This window comes from Amblyomma mixtum, chromosome 5, assembly GCF_055824585.1.
Source record: "Amblyomma mixtum isolate Tamu chromosome 5, ASM5582458v1, whole genome shotgun sequence".
Classification (NCBI taxonomy): domain Eukaryota; kingdom Metazoa; phylum Arthropoda; class Arachnida; order Ixodida; family Ixodidae; genus Amblyomma; species Amblyomma mixtum.
Genome location: NC_143016.1, coordinates 157,769,391 through 157,784,038, shown reverse-complemented (window position 1 = coordinate 157,784,038; position 14,648 = coordinate 157,769,391). Strand labels below are relative to the sequence as shown.

The 14,648-nt window shown below is 43.3% G+C and overlaps 1 protein-coding gene across 1 annotated transcript in view; it reads right to left on the bottom strand.

The window, feature by feature from the left end:
• Positions 1-14,648, bottom strand: part of LOC149344274 (glutathione synthetase-like) — a 53,102-nt gene that overhangs the window by 37,382 nt on the left and 1,072 nt on the right. Inside the window, exons 2-4 of the mRNA XM_089546229.1 lie at positions 13,537-13,717; positions 7,270-7,345; positions 2,672-2,817 (exon numbers count right to left, since the gene is read on the bottom strand). Coding sequence (XP_089402355.1) covers positions 2,672-2,817; positions 7,270-7,345; positions 13,537-13,717 — 403 coding nt within the window. The remainder of the gene's footprint in view (positions 1-2,671; positions 2,818-7,269; positions 7,346-13,536; positions 13,718-14,648) is intronic.

The following is a 14,648-nucleotide window of genomic DNA, read 5'->3' as shown; positions in this document are numbered from 1 at the left end:
TCACCAAGGTCTATGCCAAAACCTAAACCCCAGCTAAACCTAACCTAACCTAACCTAAACTTATACCGAAACAGAACCCCCTCCCCTTTGTTTTCCTTTCACCCACTTTATTTTGGGACTGACCACATAGTAATTGGTCATGGCAGATTGTTGCATGACACAACCTGTCATTTATAACTGAATTTGGCCATTTTCTAAATGGCCAATGAATCTTTTTTGCACGGATTTTAGGCAGGAAAGGATGCAAGACAGGACGCAAATGATTCTTCAGGCACTTTTCAATGCCATTGAGGTTTCCTGCACCTAAAAGGACTGAGAAACGCTGCCCAAAAGACAAAGCAGGTGCCGTAAATGCACATTATCATCATCATCAGCCTGACTACATCCATTGCAGGACAAAGGCCTCTCCCATATCTCTCTAATTAACCCTGTCCTGTGTAAGCAGTGGCCATTTTATCCTCACAAACTTCTCAATCTCATCCGCCCACCTAACTTTCTGCCGCCCCCTGCTGTGCTTGCCTTCTGTTGAAATCCAGTTCATCCAGTGCCATTGGTTATCTTGCCTTCTCATTCAAGCCCTGCCCAAGCCCACTTCTTCCCCTTGATTTCGACTAGGATGTCAATAACCCGCATGTGTTCTCTCACCCACTCCGCCTGCTTCCGGTCCCTTAGCATTGCACCAATAAAGTTACTTTCCATAGCTTGCTGCACTGTTCTCAGTTAAGCTGAACCCTTTTTGTTAGCCTCTACGTGTCTGCCCATAGGCGAGTACCGATAACACACAACTTTTACATACTTTCTTCTTGAGGGATAATGCTAAACTGCTGCTCATGACCTGAGAGTTCCTGCCAAATGCATTCCACTCCATTCTTATTCTCCTTGATATTTCACTCCAGTGGCCTGGATCTGTGGCCACTACGTGCCGTCCCACATGGGCCATGCCCAGAACATGCCTCTCCCAATCTCGTGCTCAGCATTCCCAGGACTGAGATGGCTGGAGAAAAGTGCTGCCTGCCTCTTTGGCCCAGTTAATGAGATGAGACAAACATGCACTTTAAAATTTTGTTTTTTAATATTCACATCACTGTATGAGCATGAGCATAGCATGTAAAGCCAAGGGAGGATAACCAATCATACTTTATAGGGTGGTAGAGTAGATTTCAAGAGAGGGAAAGTGTAGTGGGGCGCAGCAGAGAGTCAAGAGAGTGGATGAGATTAGGAAGTATGCGGGGGGAAAAAAGGGGTCACTACTGGCACAGGAAAGGATTAATTAGAGGGATATGGGAGAGGCCTTTGTCTTACAGTGGGCATAGTTATTGGTAAACCTCAATACAACGAAGTCGGTAAAATCGACTCTTTACTTTGTTGCACTGAAATTTCGCTCATTAAAATTTGTGTCATAGCAGGCAAACAAAAATCTTCCAAAACATGTTGCGGGAATCAGCCATGGGAAAAGCCTTTATTTACTGTGCAAGTGGTCCACCACTTTCATGCGTTCTTTCACCATCAACGATATTACGCATTGTTCGCATGACCATAAAAATTTCATTGTGTCCTGAGAGCTCGCAAGCCATCTCTGCAAGTATATCAGCGTCAAGCTCCTTGCGGGTGATGGGGAGAGCGCATCCGCCTTGAATTTTGGTTTTGCTGTCGTCGTCGTCCTCTACTAGTCCCTGAGCACATCAGCAACACGACCTAACATGGCAACGGTGCCTCGTAGGAAGGAAGCAGGGAGTGAAGGAAACGGCAGTGAACCCCCCCAACTTCTTTCTTCAAAACTTCGGCGAGAGAAAGAAGAATGCCCCCAGTGAAATGAAATCAGGCCCGTACCGCAACTCGGAAGCTTTTCCACTGCAAGCGCAAGTTTCAGAACAGCACGATCCGTGCAGCACTTTTTGTGCATGCATATTGCCGCAAACGTTTGTAGTGTTTGTTCGTTTATTCTTCAAAGCTGCCAGAATGCCGCTTTATCGTTTTGTTTGTGATGCAAGACGCATCTAGATTTATCTCGATTGGTCGCATCCAGGCGGAGCCGTTTCTATGTTGTTCCAGAGTGTTCTAGTAACTTTCCAAGCTTTATCTCGAACGTTTGCTATCAGCTTTAAAAAGAGCATGGCAGAGAGTGGCTGGCATTCTGTTCAATGACCGCCGAGCACGCTTGTTGCTACGCCGCCGCCAAGTGATTCAGTTCTTTGCGGGCGCAAGTCAGCTCAAATAAAGAGTTTCATTTAGAAGCCATACTCACTGTTTCCCTGTTCACCGGACTGCAGTCACCATTACGTGAGAATATATATATGGCTCCCAGGAGCAGAAGACGCACACCTGCTCCTTCATAAGTGAACCTAGGCCCCCGTGTAAGCGGAACACTGTCACGCTGTGCCAAACCTGTCTCGTGCATTTTTAAGTGTCACGTGCATCACAGAGGTTGTGAACTGTGAAGCGTCTGACCGGCCTCACAGCCAACTCATTTGCCTATGGCACTGACCTTTCCGGTTCTTTTCGGGCAGCCGCCCTGTTCCCAAAACATTGGTGAGTGACATAGTAACAGGCTATCCACCCCTGTACCTTTCCTTTCATAGGCAAGAAAAACCTTCGACCTGCTTAAAGCCTACTAAACGTCAACTAGCCCAAAGGGGTTGCAAGTAGTAGGAGGGTTAAGGGGAATGCGCACTTGTGCTGTCTGTAGAGTATGGGAGAGAGTCCGCCGAAGGACGATGAGATGGTGTTCACCTCCACCTGCTTGGGGCAGGCCTTGCTTGGGTCGCTGCCCCTTGAGTCCAGCAGGTAGTCACTCCGCAGGAGGCCCAGGCTCAGCGGCTGCGTCAAGAATACCAAGTCCCTTCTTATTCAAATTGCTTGCCCTGTCAGTTGTGCGACGGACCTCCGCTAGGATAAGTGATGTCAACACTGCCAATGCAGTATATATTGCAAATGAAAACTCCTGCACTCACCCGCTGCCTGAAGAAAAAAATTGCCCATGTCGGCATGAGCCATAACAGATATATGGGTCACAGAATGACCGCTTTTGAGAATGTAGTGTGAGAATGTGAAAGAGTGAGCTGTGTGAGAATGTGTGTGAGAATGAGCTGTGTTCAGTGAAAGAGACAGTTTCAGTCAATACTCACTTCATCCCAGGTCACCAGCAAGAAAGGAATCGAAACACCTTTCTTGGATCTCCGAAGCACAAAAGCAGCTGTCCAAACAGAATGAATTTCCTTTTCGTACAAAATATGGTAAAACCTTCCCTGTAATTTTAGAGTCGCAATGAGGCAGATGTTTAAAGGGCAACATCGAAATCTCCTTACTACAAGTAATGGATATTAACGCTGCCTATTCTTTAAGGCTTCACTTTTAGGGGGAAGGAAGCTGAAGCTGTGGCTCCCAATAAGAATCTAAAGCTGATGCTTTACAGCTCACATGAACACACAAATCACCATTGCTATGTTATAATTACAAATTTAGGCATCCTATATATCTCCACCAGAGGTCCCTTAACCAGACATATACTAATTAAAATAGATGTTCAGAAGCTGCTCACAACTGTTGACAATGCAACCCTAAATCAATGCCCAAGGCATAAATATCCAACCCGTTTCAGCCCAACAAGATTTTGAAATATTGGTTCAGTCTAAAAGCTCAAGTTACGGCTTTCGTTAAGCTGGAACAATACCAAGCTCATTCATCCATGAAACATAAGCCTTGCTCTCTGGTGTTGTCAGTACCTTCAGTGATGAGCAAGTAATCCATTTATTCTTTTTTTACTTTTTTTTCAGACTCAAATCTCGTGCAAGCTATTTCAGATGCAATAGCCTGGCAGTATGAAGGCTACTCAAATTCGAGACTGCCTGCATTATGCGACAAAGCCAGCAAACCAACCTTCGGTTTGAGACTCTTTCCACATTTAGCAGTCAAAAAAAGAGGAAAAAAGGGCGCTTATTAGCTGGCACGATTAAGCCCTCTTTACGTAATAGCCAGCTCTATTTGTACATATACTATATACGCCTGTTCATTAATGTGCATTTCTTGGTGGTCGGGTCAAGAAATGAGCCACTGCTGTAAGGATCCTTCGAACTGCACTCCTCTATTCGCATGTGAAAAGGCTTAAATGAATCCACCACCAGCAAATTAGTCCAGACAGTGTGAAGACACGGAACAGACATAAATATGCAATAAAGGAGAAAAGAAGCGATCCTCATTGCAGACGTGAGAACACAGTTGTGCTTAGCTCCAGAATGAAGCAGCAAAAACCTTTTAAAGGAGACTCTCCAACCAATGGTGCCGAGCGATTGTTATGACTAGAGACCGGATTTTAGGCAAATGCCTATTTTTTTCAAGGCATCATAGGCGCACCATTTTTACATATGAGCATGAATTAGGTGTTCACGACATGTTTAATACACATTTTATGGTGCCTATAAATGCCTATTTTGGGCGTCAGCGCCTATAAATGCCTATTTCCAACGTCGGTGCCTAAAAATGACCTATTTTGAAGAAAATGGCCCTGATATACGTTGTGGTTTTGTTTTCAGATTCTCTTTGTTTTCAAATCCATTTCAGTTTCGAGTTGAACCCACACATGGCAACATTAAATGACTTCGTCACTTGGGTGTGGTGAATACCGCTCCAACGCCGACTGTGTAGACAATGTCAACCACATCAGCCAAAAATATCGAAATAACCTTTTTCCTGTTTCTGCCGTTTTGTCGTTACAGCTTGTAAACTCTGGCCGTTAAAATGGTAGTTGACCAGATGGTGCTACATTTTGGAAAGTACATGAAGTACGTAAGTTTCGTCCACATAATTCCCAGTGGGTTTGAGTTGAAACCAACTGCAAATTGTTGCATAAGCTGGCTGGATAAAGTTTAAATGAATAAAATTTGGCATATTGGTAATTTGCCTTACATTCGTTCCTTGTGCCTCATCTGCATGTCATCCTAATCAAATAGCCTTTGGCGGCAGTTTTCTTGGACCAGGCCGCACTGGACAGCTGAGAGCCGTGCCAGTCGTGCGTGCATACGGAACACATTCATGCACTCAAACAATGTTTGATGCTTGTATAAACATCACTCTTCTGGCGTCACTCCTATGTCATATTATCTCAACCCTTCAATCGAAATGGTTTCCTACAAGCACACTCCTGTAACATCCGTTGGAGTGGAGCGTTCCTTTTCAGCTTGCAAGCTTGTTCTCAGTGAGAAGAGGCACGATTTTGAGCCCACCAACATGGAGACGTTGCTTGTGTGCTACTGCTTTCATGACTTTAGCAGTGATTACTATATGAACGGTGTTTATTTATTATGAATCCCCAGTGGATGTACGTAGGCCCGTGCTGAACTATATAATTATTTTCGTCATATAAAGCATCAACAGCACTAAGCGGCTACATTTTTAGCATCTCGTACTTATGGTTTCCAGACCCTTCTAATAGCAAGCACCATTTTAAGTCCGCGTGACTTCCGACACCTGGAGCCACTAACTATAAAACGCAGTTTACACAAATGGCGACATATTTATTAATTTAAAGCACCGTGCATGCCTGCAATAGATAAGTTTAATTCCTATGAGCAATGACTCTGAACACATGTCGGATGCTTTAAATTCACAACATTTGCGTCAGTTGCTAAATGCATGGCCTCTTGTTAAGGCGTCTATTGTTTTACTATTGTGCACGACAAGCGAATTGTTTGTTTCCAGGTATGCCAACGCATTTTAAAAGGCTTTGTAACCATCCCTTTTGCTCTGCTGAAGCATGCGTGTTGTACGAAAAGCTTCACGACAGCTTTAAAAAGAGTGCTTCTAAGGTTCGCACACAATGGTTAAGATCTCAAATCATTCCGGCTGTTTTTACTTTATGGCAGATATTGCGTGCTGATGTTCGGATCTGATAAGTGCAATTTTGATGAAGTTTATAGTGCCTATTTTTCTTTTTAGGTGCCTAAAATCAAATTTTAACCACCTATTTTTGGCGCCTAAAACGTGCCTTTTTCGTGCCTAAAAATCCGGCCTCTAGTCATGACATTGCAGTTAATCCCATTTTCCAGATGCACCTGACAGCCATCTGCAATTCCGTGCAAGGGGATTGACTGAGACCTCATGACAAACAGCCCACACCACTGGCTGGAAGGTCTCCCTTGAAGGAGGTTTGCCACCTTGTTCTTGAGTTGTATCTAACTATAGCAAGTCATATCCGCTCACAAGCAATGACATCATACATCAGCCACCAATAACAGTCCCTTGAAATCTGTCGCACCAGAGCTCTGACACATATGGCAGCACTTAGGCAGAGTTAAGAATTGCAGCCATCAGAATGAAGCTCTGGGATACCACTGCCCTAAGCAGTCCTTAAAGCAAAGGGCTGTCATGCATTGCAAATAATTTACGATTAAACATAAAGGAAATGCTAATTTCCTAGTTTTTTTAGGCCTGCCACAGCTTCAGCTGTTTGACACTGAAGGCAACTCCTCTGTCCTAATGTGGACCCGGCAATAACATCAAGAATGAAGCACACTAAGCACCCCTGTTACTAATGATTACGAAATTCCAGGGTAGTGAAACTGCAGCCAGGCTACAGTAATGTTACTTACAAACATTCTGATAGAAAAAAAAACAAGTGTGCACAGTTAAGTGAACTGCACTTTCATATAACTACAAATGGCAAACCATAATGGTGGAGGAGTATAAAAAAAAACTCTTAGGCAACACTCAGTGGATCATCTGAATGCGTTAGCAGCCAAACATTTGTTGTAACTGAGGTTAACACATTATAGTTCATTATATCCGAGGTGGTACACTTAGGTTCGTTACATCCCAGGACTAGACACGAAACTTTGTTATATCCGAGGTTATGACACTAAAGATCGTAATATGCGAGGTGTTAAACCAAGTCCATATAGAACAAAGCTTGTTCGTAAGTCAGTGGGTAGGCTACCACCTGCTCACCATGACAGGTGAGCCACCTACCACTGGCTACTGACAGGTGGTGCTTGCGATTTCCACTTGCACTGACCCTTCTAATGCGAATACATCAAAAGCTAGAACTTGCCCTCTCAGTGCCCACAGGAACCTACAGGTTACGCTGAATTTATGTACATATACTTCACAATGTATGACATGGGTGCAGATGCTTAAAGAAATGGCATTAACACCTGCTTTAAAAAGACTGTAGCACAGATGCAGTAGTGCCAAAGGCTTAGTAAAAAAAAAAATACATATGAAGTTACAGTTCTGCAGTATTCGAAAAACTTCTACTGAAAAGATATGGACACTGACCTGCGGGAATCCAGCCTCTCGGACCTTCTCATAAATTCTGAAAATGGACGCCGTGAATGTATCCGTCTCAATGGTGCTGCAGGAAGACGAAAGACATGGGGGGGGGGGGGGGGGGGGGGGGGGATGGAGGGTGAATTGAAGGTTTGGTTTGGTTTGGTTTATGGGGTTTAACGTCCCAAAGCTACTCAGGCTATAAGAGATGCCGCAGTGAAGGCCTCCGGAAATTTCGACCACCTGGGGTTCTTTAACGTGCACTGACATCGCACAGTACACGGGCCTTTAGAATTTCGCCTCCATCGAAATTCGACCAATGCGGCCGGGATCAAACCCGCATCTTTCGGGTCAGCAGCCGAGCGCCGTAACCACTGAGCCACTGCGGCAGCGGTTGAATTGAAGGGTAAGTACAAGACAATACGTAACATATGCAACAGAAGCTTGGTTTGGCCTAGTTGGTTCGAAGTTCTTATATATATAGACGTTAGACAGACGTGTATTCTGTGTTGTCTTTGTCTGTCTAGTGCTATGTATACAAGAACATGACATGATTCAGCAACACAGAGACATGTTGGCCAGAACTTGCGTGAGCAAGATGGCTCGCACGTCTCTGCAGATCGCTGTGCAGATGTTATGAACAATTACTTCTCTTCCGTTTTCACTCATGAACCCGTCCTTCATGTACCCAACCATAACAGCTCTCATTTCAGCCAGATGCCCCCAATCTCCATTTCTGCCGAAGGCATAGGTAAACTTATCGACAGTTTGAAGTCGTCTAGCGCCCCTGGACCTGACGAGATACCTACAAAAATACTAAAAGGCACTAGAGAAATTTCATGTCAGATATTACAAATAATCTTTAGCCAATCAATTTCAAGTAGTTCGATTCCAAATGACTGGAAGTTAAGTAGGGTTGTTCCGGTTTTCAAGTCAGGTGATCGCTCTGATCCATCAAACTATCGCCCTATTTCATTAACATGTATTGCTTGCAAAATGCTAGAACATATCATATACTCACAGGTTGCTCTTCATCTAGACAAAAATTCCTTCTTCTTTGCCAACCAGCATGGATTCCGTTCTGGTTTCTCGTGTGATACCCAGCTTTACGAATTTACTACGGACCTTAACCTCAATTTGGATTCTTCATTTCAAACTGATATTATCTATCTGGATTTCTCTAAGGCCTTTGACCGTGTCCCACATCAACGTCTGATGTTTAAACTCTCATCCCTCTCTCTTGACCCCTTGGTACTATCATGGATTTCCTCCTTCCTTTCAGACCGCACTCAGTTCACTGTTATTGGCGACCATCGCTCCAAAAACTCAAATGTCATTTCAGGCGTACCCCAAGGCTCTGTCCTCGGTCCACTTTTATTTTTAGTCTTTATAAACGACCTCCCTACAGGCATTTCATCCACAATCCGCCTTTTCGCTGACGATTGTGTACTTTATCGTCGCATCACTAATACATCTGACCAGTTGCTCCTGCAGAAAGACCTCAACACAATAGAAACCTGGTGCGCCACCTGGCTGATGAAACTGAATGTGTCCAAGTGTAAGAGCATGCAAGTCTCCCGAAAACGCTCCAACCTTGATTATTCATACTCATTGAACTCCATGATCATTTCACGTGTAGAATCATACCGATATCTGGGAGTTATTATCACAGACAAACTGAACTGGTCTGAGCATATCACGAAACTTGTGGCGGACACATCTAAAACACTTGGCTTCATCAGGCGTTCTCTCTCTTTATCCCCCAGTAACATTCGTAAGCTCGCATATGAAGTATACATTAGACCTAAACTTGAATATGCCTGCGCAATATGGAGCCCTCATCAACAATACTTAATTGACTAACTAGAAAGCATCCAGAATCGTGCAGCTCGCTTCATCTGCTCAAAATATGATACACGGATCAGCGTTAGTGCCATCAAATCATCCATTGATCTCGACTCGTTAACTCATCGAAGGAAGACATTACGGCTGAGTTTATTTCATAATCTATATTACAACCGTCCTGACCTGCGAACCTCCCTTCTGGTACCACCTGTACGAACGTCCCGTCGGCTCTTCAATTCCCTGAGCGTGCAGCGTATTACTGGTTCCACAAATGCATTTAATAAATCATTCTTGCCCTTGGCTATTGATGACTGGAATTCACTTCCCGAAACTATTGTCCATGAGCGTGACAACTCAAAATTCAGGCAGTTAACATCCGCTCATTTTTCTAAATAAACTGATGAGCAGCAATAGGATTTCATTTTTCTTTTGCTATACTTTTCTCTAATACACTGCATTTTTTTGTTCAGTACCCGATTGCTTTTCCTTTTTGTGTGTGAATATACTGTTTTGTTGTTTGTTAAATAATACACTGCATTTTTTTGTTCAGTACCCGATTGCTTTTCCTTTTTATGTGTGAATATACTGTTTTGTTGTTTGTTAAAAGTATGCGGAGCATAACTGCCTGTGTAATTTTCGTCCGTTTGTTTTCCCTATATTTCAAAATGCACGGATCATAGAAATGCACGTACATCACCATGCCTCGTTGTGTTTTTCTTCTATGTATAAATATGACCATGGCCATACTTTCTTGTCCCCCCCCCCCCCCTTATGTAATGCCCAAACCAGGGCCCTTAAGGGATAATAAATGATGATAAATGACAACCTCACTGTTTAAAATAATTATGCAATGCACTGACTATAAACACATCTGGCACTCTGAAAATGGCATCCAGCAATTTCTAGGTAGGAACTGCAAAATCAGCAATGGCACTGTCATCACAGCACAAGGGTTCATCGAGAAGGTAGACTTGGTAGTAGTCATCAATTACTAGTTAGCACTGAAGCTGCTGATCAATATAGCCCCACCCTGCCATCTCATACAGCGGTAGGCTCGGAAAGGTGGTGGTCCTGTTTTAAATCCCTGGACCAGGATGAAGTTTTCTTCAACTATGAAGTTTCTATCGCTGCAGCAAAAATTTCCTATGTGGCCATATGGCTGTGCTCAGGTGGATGTTAATAAGTAGTAATTGCTCATTTATTAGTAAACTTGACATGTGCAGAACCTGACCCAGATGCATTGTGTAGCTACCCTTTCTGCAGCTTATGTCTCATATGCTTGAACTACGAGGTAGACACATTACCGAGAACCACAACGAGAGAAGTTAATTTGTCTCAACTTGGCCCTGAATATATAGACTGAAGCCTTCAAGGGAAGCGTCCTGACATAGAGTAGCTTTCCAACCAGAGAATTATCTCCATGCACCTTCATCTGTCAACAGCCGGGCTACTGGAAAACAAAGCTGTACAGCTTACTCGACTCTTCTCTCATTGAAGAGAAATTCGTCCATGTTCAGGGCTTAAATCTGGGATCACTACTCTATTGCAGCAGCCTCTTTACCAACTAAGACGCTTCTGGTGGTTAGCCAATGGCAAGGCAAAGACCAATTAGGTAAGAAATTTCACTTAGACAACCATATTCAAGCCAAGGAATCCCTCAAGGCAGTGTTCTCAAACGAAACAGTATAAAACCAGGATACACACCAAATTATCACTAATAATTCAGGACTTTTGCACTGTAGCTGTTGCTGCAATGAACAGCTACTACGGCCGAGCTTCTACACTCCTGGTTCACCAACAGAGGGCATTTTTCCCTCTGCTAGCCCTCTGACATTGACATTAAAGCAAGACACCATGCTACCACGCCTCTAGCTAACGAGCATTTTAGCAAAGTACAATGCAAAACAGTTCACCTTTAACACTTTTAGAGGCTGTTTACCAATTAAATTAAGAACAATTATTTCTGCCTAAATGGTTTATCAGTTTTCCACAGCAAACCATCGATTGCTAATTTTGGCAGCTGTGTACACTGCTGTGTACAAAGAGTCAATGGCTGGAAATGGTATCACTGAAATCTGCAGGCTTTATCAGACAACTTGGGAAACCATGCAATAAATTTGATTCGAAGATGCATAGGACATCGGAAACCGAGAAGGAATCCTACTATTAAGCACTATAACGCCTGTCTACTCATGCTTGTTCATTTATTTTTTGCTCAGGGGGCATTACACAAGGAATGAGCATGAGATATGTCAGTAATCGTCAGTGATTATTTTCGACGGCAGACTTTAATTGATGACGGTTCATCAACAAGGTGATATGGATGGAAAGGTCATTCCAGTCTTTGACTGTGCTTATAAAACACAGTGGGGACACTTATCTCACCTTAAGAGTGGAATTTCACATTTGTCGCACCTTCAGTCACAACTTTTGTGTGTGCTTGCATCAGTTGCTTTGTGACTGTTGGTGCTAGCTAGCTGTAGTAGCAGCTATCAGCTAAGCTGTGATGGTGCCGACATTTGCATATATCACATTTTTTCTGATCTTTGATTTTGATTATCTGTCTAAGCTGTTGTCTAAAAATTAGGCAGCTCATAGCCTGGTGGATAGGCTGTAATGACATCACAGAGTCACGTGACCGCTCTCAACCAATTAGCGAATTTCATGGCACTGAACATCGCCGGAATTTTTGTGCGACGACAACCATCTAATGCTGTCACTTTAAAATTACTTCTGAAATGCTGCTCTATGGGCACTATGTTGAAGAATGTAACCCTGATGTGCTATAAAGGTATGTAAATGGATGCACTAGCATACATGACTATGCTGAAGGGTGTGCTACCAAGCTCATTGCTTACAGAGATATTATTTAATGTATTTGCCACCTAGCATAAAAAAAAAAAGCAGCCAAGCACTGAAATGAAGGGCACTGAATTTGTCAGATAAATAAATGACCACTAGGTATAGCACTCTCCAAAGAAGCTGCAAGTTAGCTATGTACACAAGGGCCAACAGGTTCATATGCAAAGTAGGTCTGGTTTCTGAAATTCTTAAATTTAGACTGACTGTCTGCAATGTGAAGTTACAAGGCAGGTGCAGAAACATCATGAGCTAGGCAAAATAAGTTGGTGTCACGAAAACAGGAAGCAACAACATATCAGTCACGGCTTAGTTGACGGCAACAAATACGCAGAGAGATGTCTCCATTCTCAAAGACCACAGAATCAGTGCCAGACAAGCCACAGTTGGCTTGTAATGTCGAAATAACTGAAGCCTTTCTTTTGTAACTCATTATTATACTGCCACTGTATTTTCCTGGAAAAATACATTTTCACTGCTAGTTTCAAAAGAGAACTGCTCATCATCCACTAAGGAGAAACCAAAGGCCCAATATCCATAGGAAATCCGAAATGCATTTTCTGGATATGCAAGCAAGACAGGTTAGCCTCCCTGCCACTGCTACAAAATTAAAAACAGTTCCGCCCTCCTTTCTTCACATCGGTATTATTCTGATGAAATAACGAGCCCCTGTTTCCAGTGTATAGTCTGTTCCATCACTTTCGCAAAAACCAATACATAATTTGACAATAGCGGAGCAACAGAATGGCATAAAGTAATCAACAATCAGATAGGCATAATCGTATCCACTAGTTCCTTTGTTCTCAGAACACATGACGCTGCAGTTGATGTGAGTGGAAAAGGGTTGTCATGTGAAAGGCAGACAAAAAAGAAACACAGACATGCTGCACATATATGCTCTGCTGTGTAGCTAACATCTACATGCGTCTGCTATAGCTCTGAGGCTGAATCTTACAGCTACAGAGTCAACCATGTCGTTTTAGATTGTATCTGCTGTATCTGCAGAAACGCGAGGTAGCTTGCTTGCCATGATTAAACTTATTACCAGAGCTCGTTAAACATGCCAGCAGAACAGCTTCCTACACACGCATCGCTTCGAGAAAGACAATAATGATTGGAAAAAAACTTCAGTGTTTTTGAATTCCTATGCCACCTGTTGGCATGTCAACCTAACAGCTCCAAAGACACAAGGTGCTCAGTCACAATCATCATTGGATATCACAGGTGGTTTGTACAGCAACATCTATAGACAAAAGTGCTCAAGCAGAGCACTACAAAGCAGACAAAGCAACATCGGGTAGTCTGCTAGGTTCCTGAGACAATGCTTGGTAGAAAATAAAACCACACAGATATGCAGGCCTTGCAGACACAAGCGCCTCGCTTCAAATTCAGCACAGGATGTCCAAACATTGGATCCTTTGCATCTCAGTGCATCATTTGAGTGCTCCACACACGATTGATGAGCGCTGCACATAGGGTGGTTTCTAAAAACTGGCTCCAGAAAGTAGGCACATCTCAAAGCCAAGTTTGGCTACAGGAATGAATAAAGAACTCTGCAGGTTCCCAACTTGCCTCTGCAAGCAGTCGCGGAGAAATTCGTAGTCATGCGCAACACGGTGCACGAGAAGGTTGATGTCCTCTTGCAGCGCCTTCACTTGTTCGAGGGCTCCACGCGGGATGGGCGACGGCAGCAGGCAGAATGGCAGAAACGTGTAGCTATCTGGCTCATGCGACTTAGACTTCATGCACATACCTGAAGGCAGAAAGAAATGAAACACCTAAGCCCAATGCTCGGAGCCATAGGGAAAAAAACAAAGAAATAAGAGCAAGGAATCAGCAGGAAGGTGCCCATACATAAGCTTCCACAGCCAAACACTACAAGAAAATAAAAAAACTACAACACCTTCCCTCAATTAAATGCACACATCGCTCAACATAGTACAACTAAGTCATCAAGGAATCCACAGCGCTTGGAGACGAAGGCGCAAAAACAAGAACAACGCAGGAACGCATGTCTTTGTGCCTGCGTCTGCAAGTGCTATGAATTTTATAATCGCTGAAAGAAATAACCTAGCCCCGCAACAAACCGTGTACAAATAAGCACACATATCCTTCTGTATACTTCAAACCAATACTCCTCAACCCACTAATGGTCTGCAAATTCAGAAGGCGACAAACAGCTCACCGTCGTAACTGTACGGGCATAAGGACAGATACAGAACAAAATCTATGCACAAGTGTATAGTTATTGCTGACAGCTATCGTCCAATATCCTCCTATTTTCTCCCGGTATGCTTGGTTTAAACTGGAGTTGGTAAAGCGCACACGGGTCCTAGCAGAGAAGGTGCTCTTTTTCAAGAGGCCCTAGTACTGGCCTCCAATAGGATTGCTTTCATCCATCACGTCTGTGGATTTCTGCTACCGTTAAGAAGTCTATCATACCATAGCCATAAAAAGTGTTCCCATAATTATTAATGAACTGATCATGAGAAAAGTCTTCTAAACAGCTCTGAGTCAGCACTTGAAATATACCTGTAGTGTTGGTTTCCATTGCGATTTAACGTTTAGTACACAGCATTAACGTCATGTTTATTCTAGGTATTGAACAATGTTTGCCACGTAATATATGCAATGTCACTGGAACTTATACAAGAATTTTGCAACATAGTTTTAATGTTTGGGGC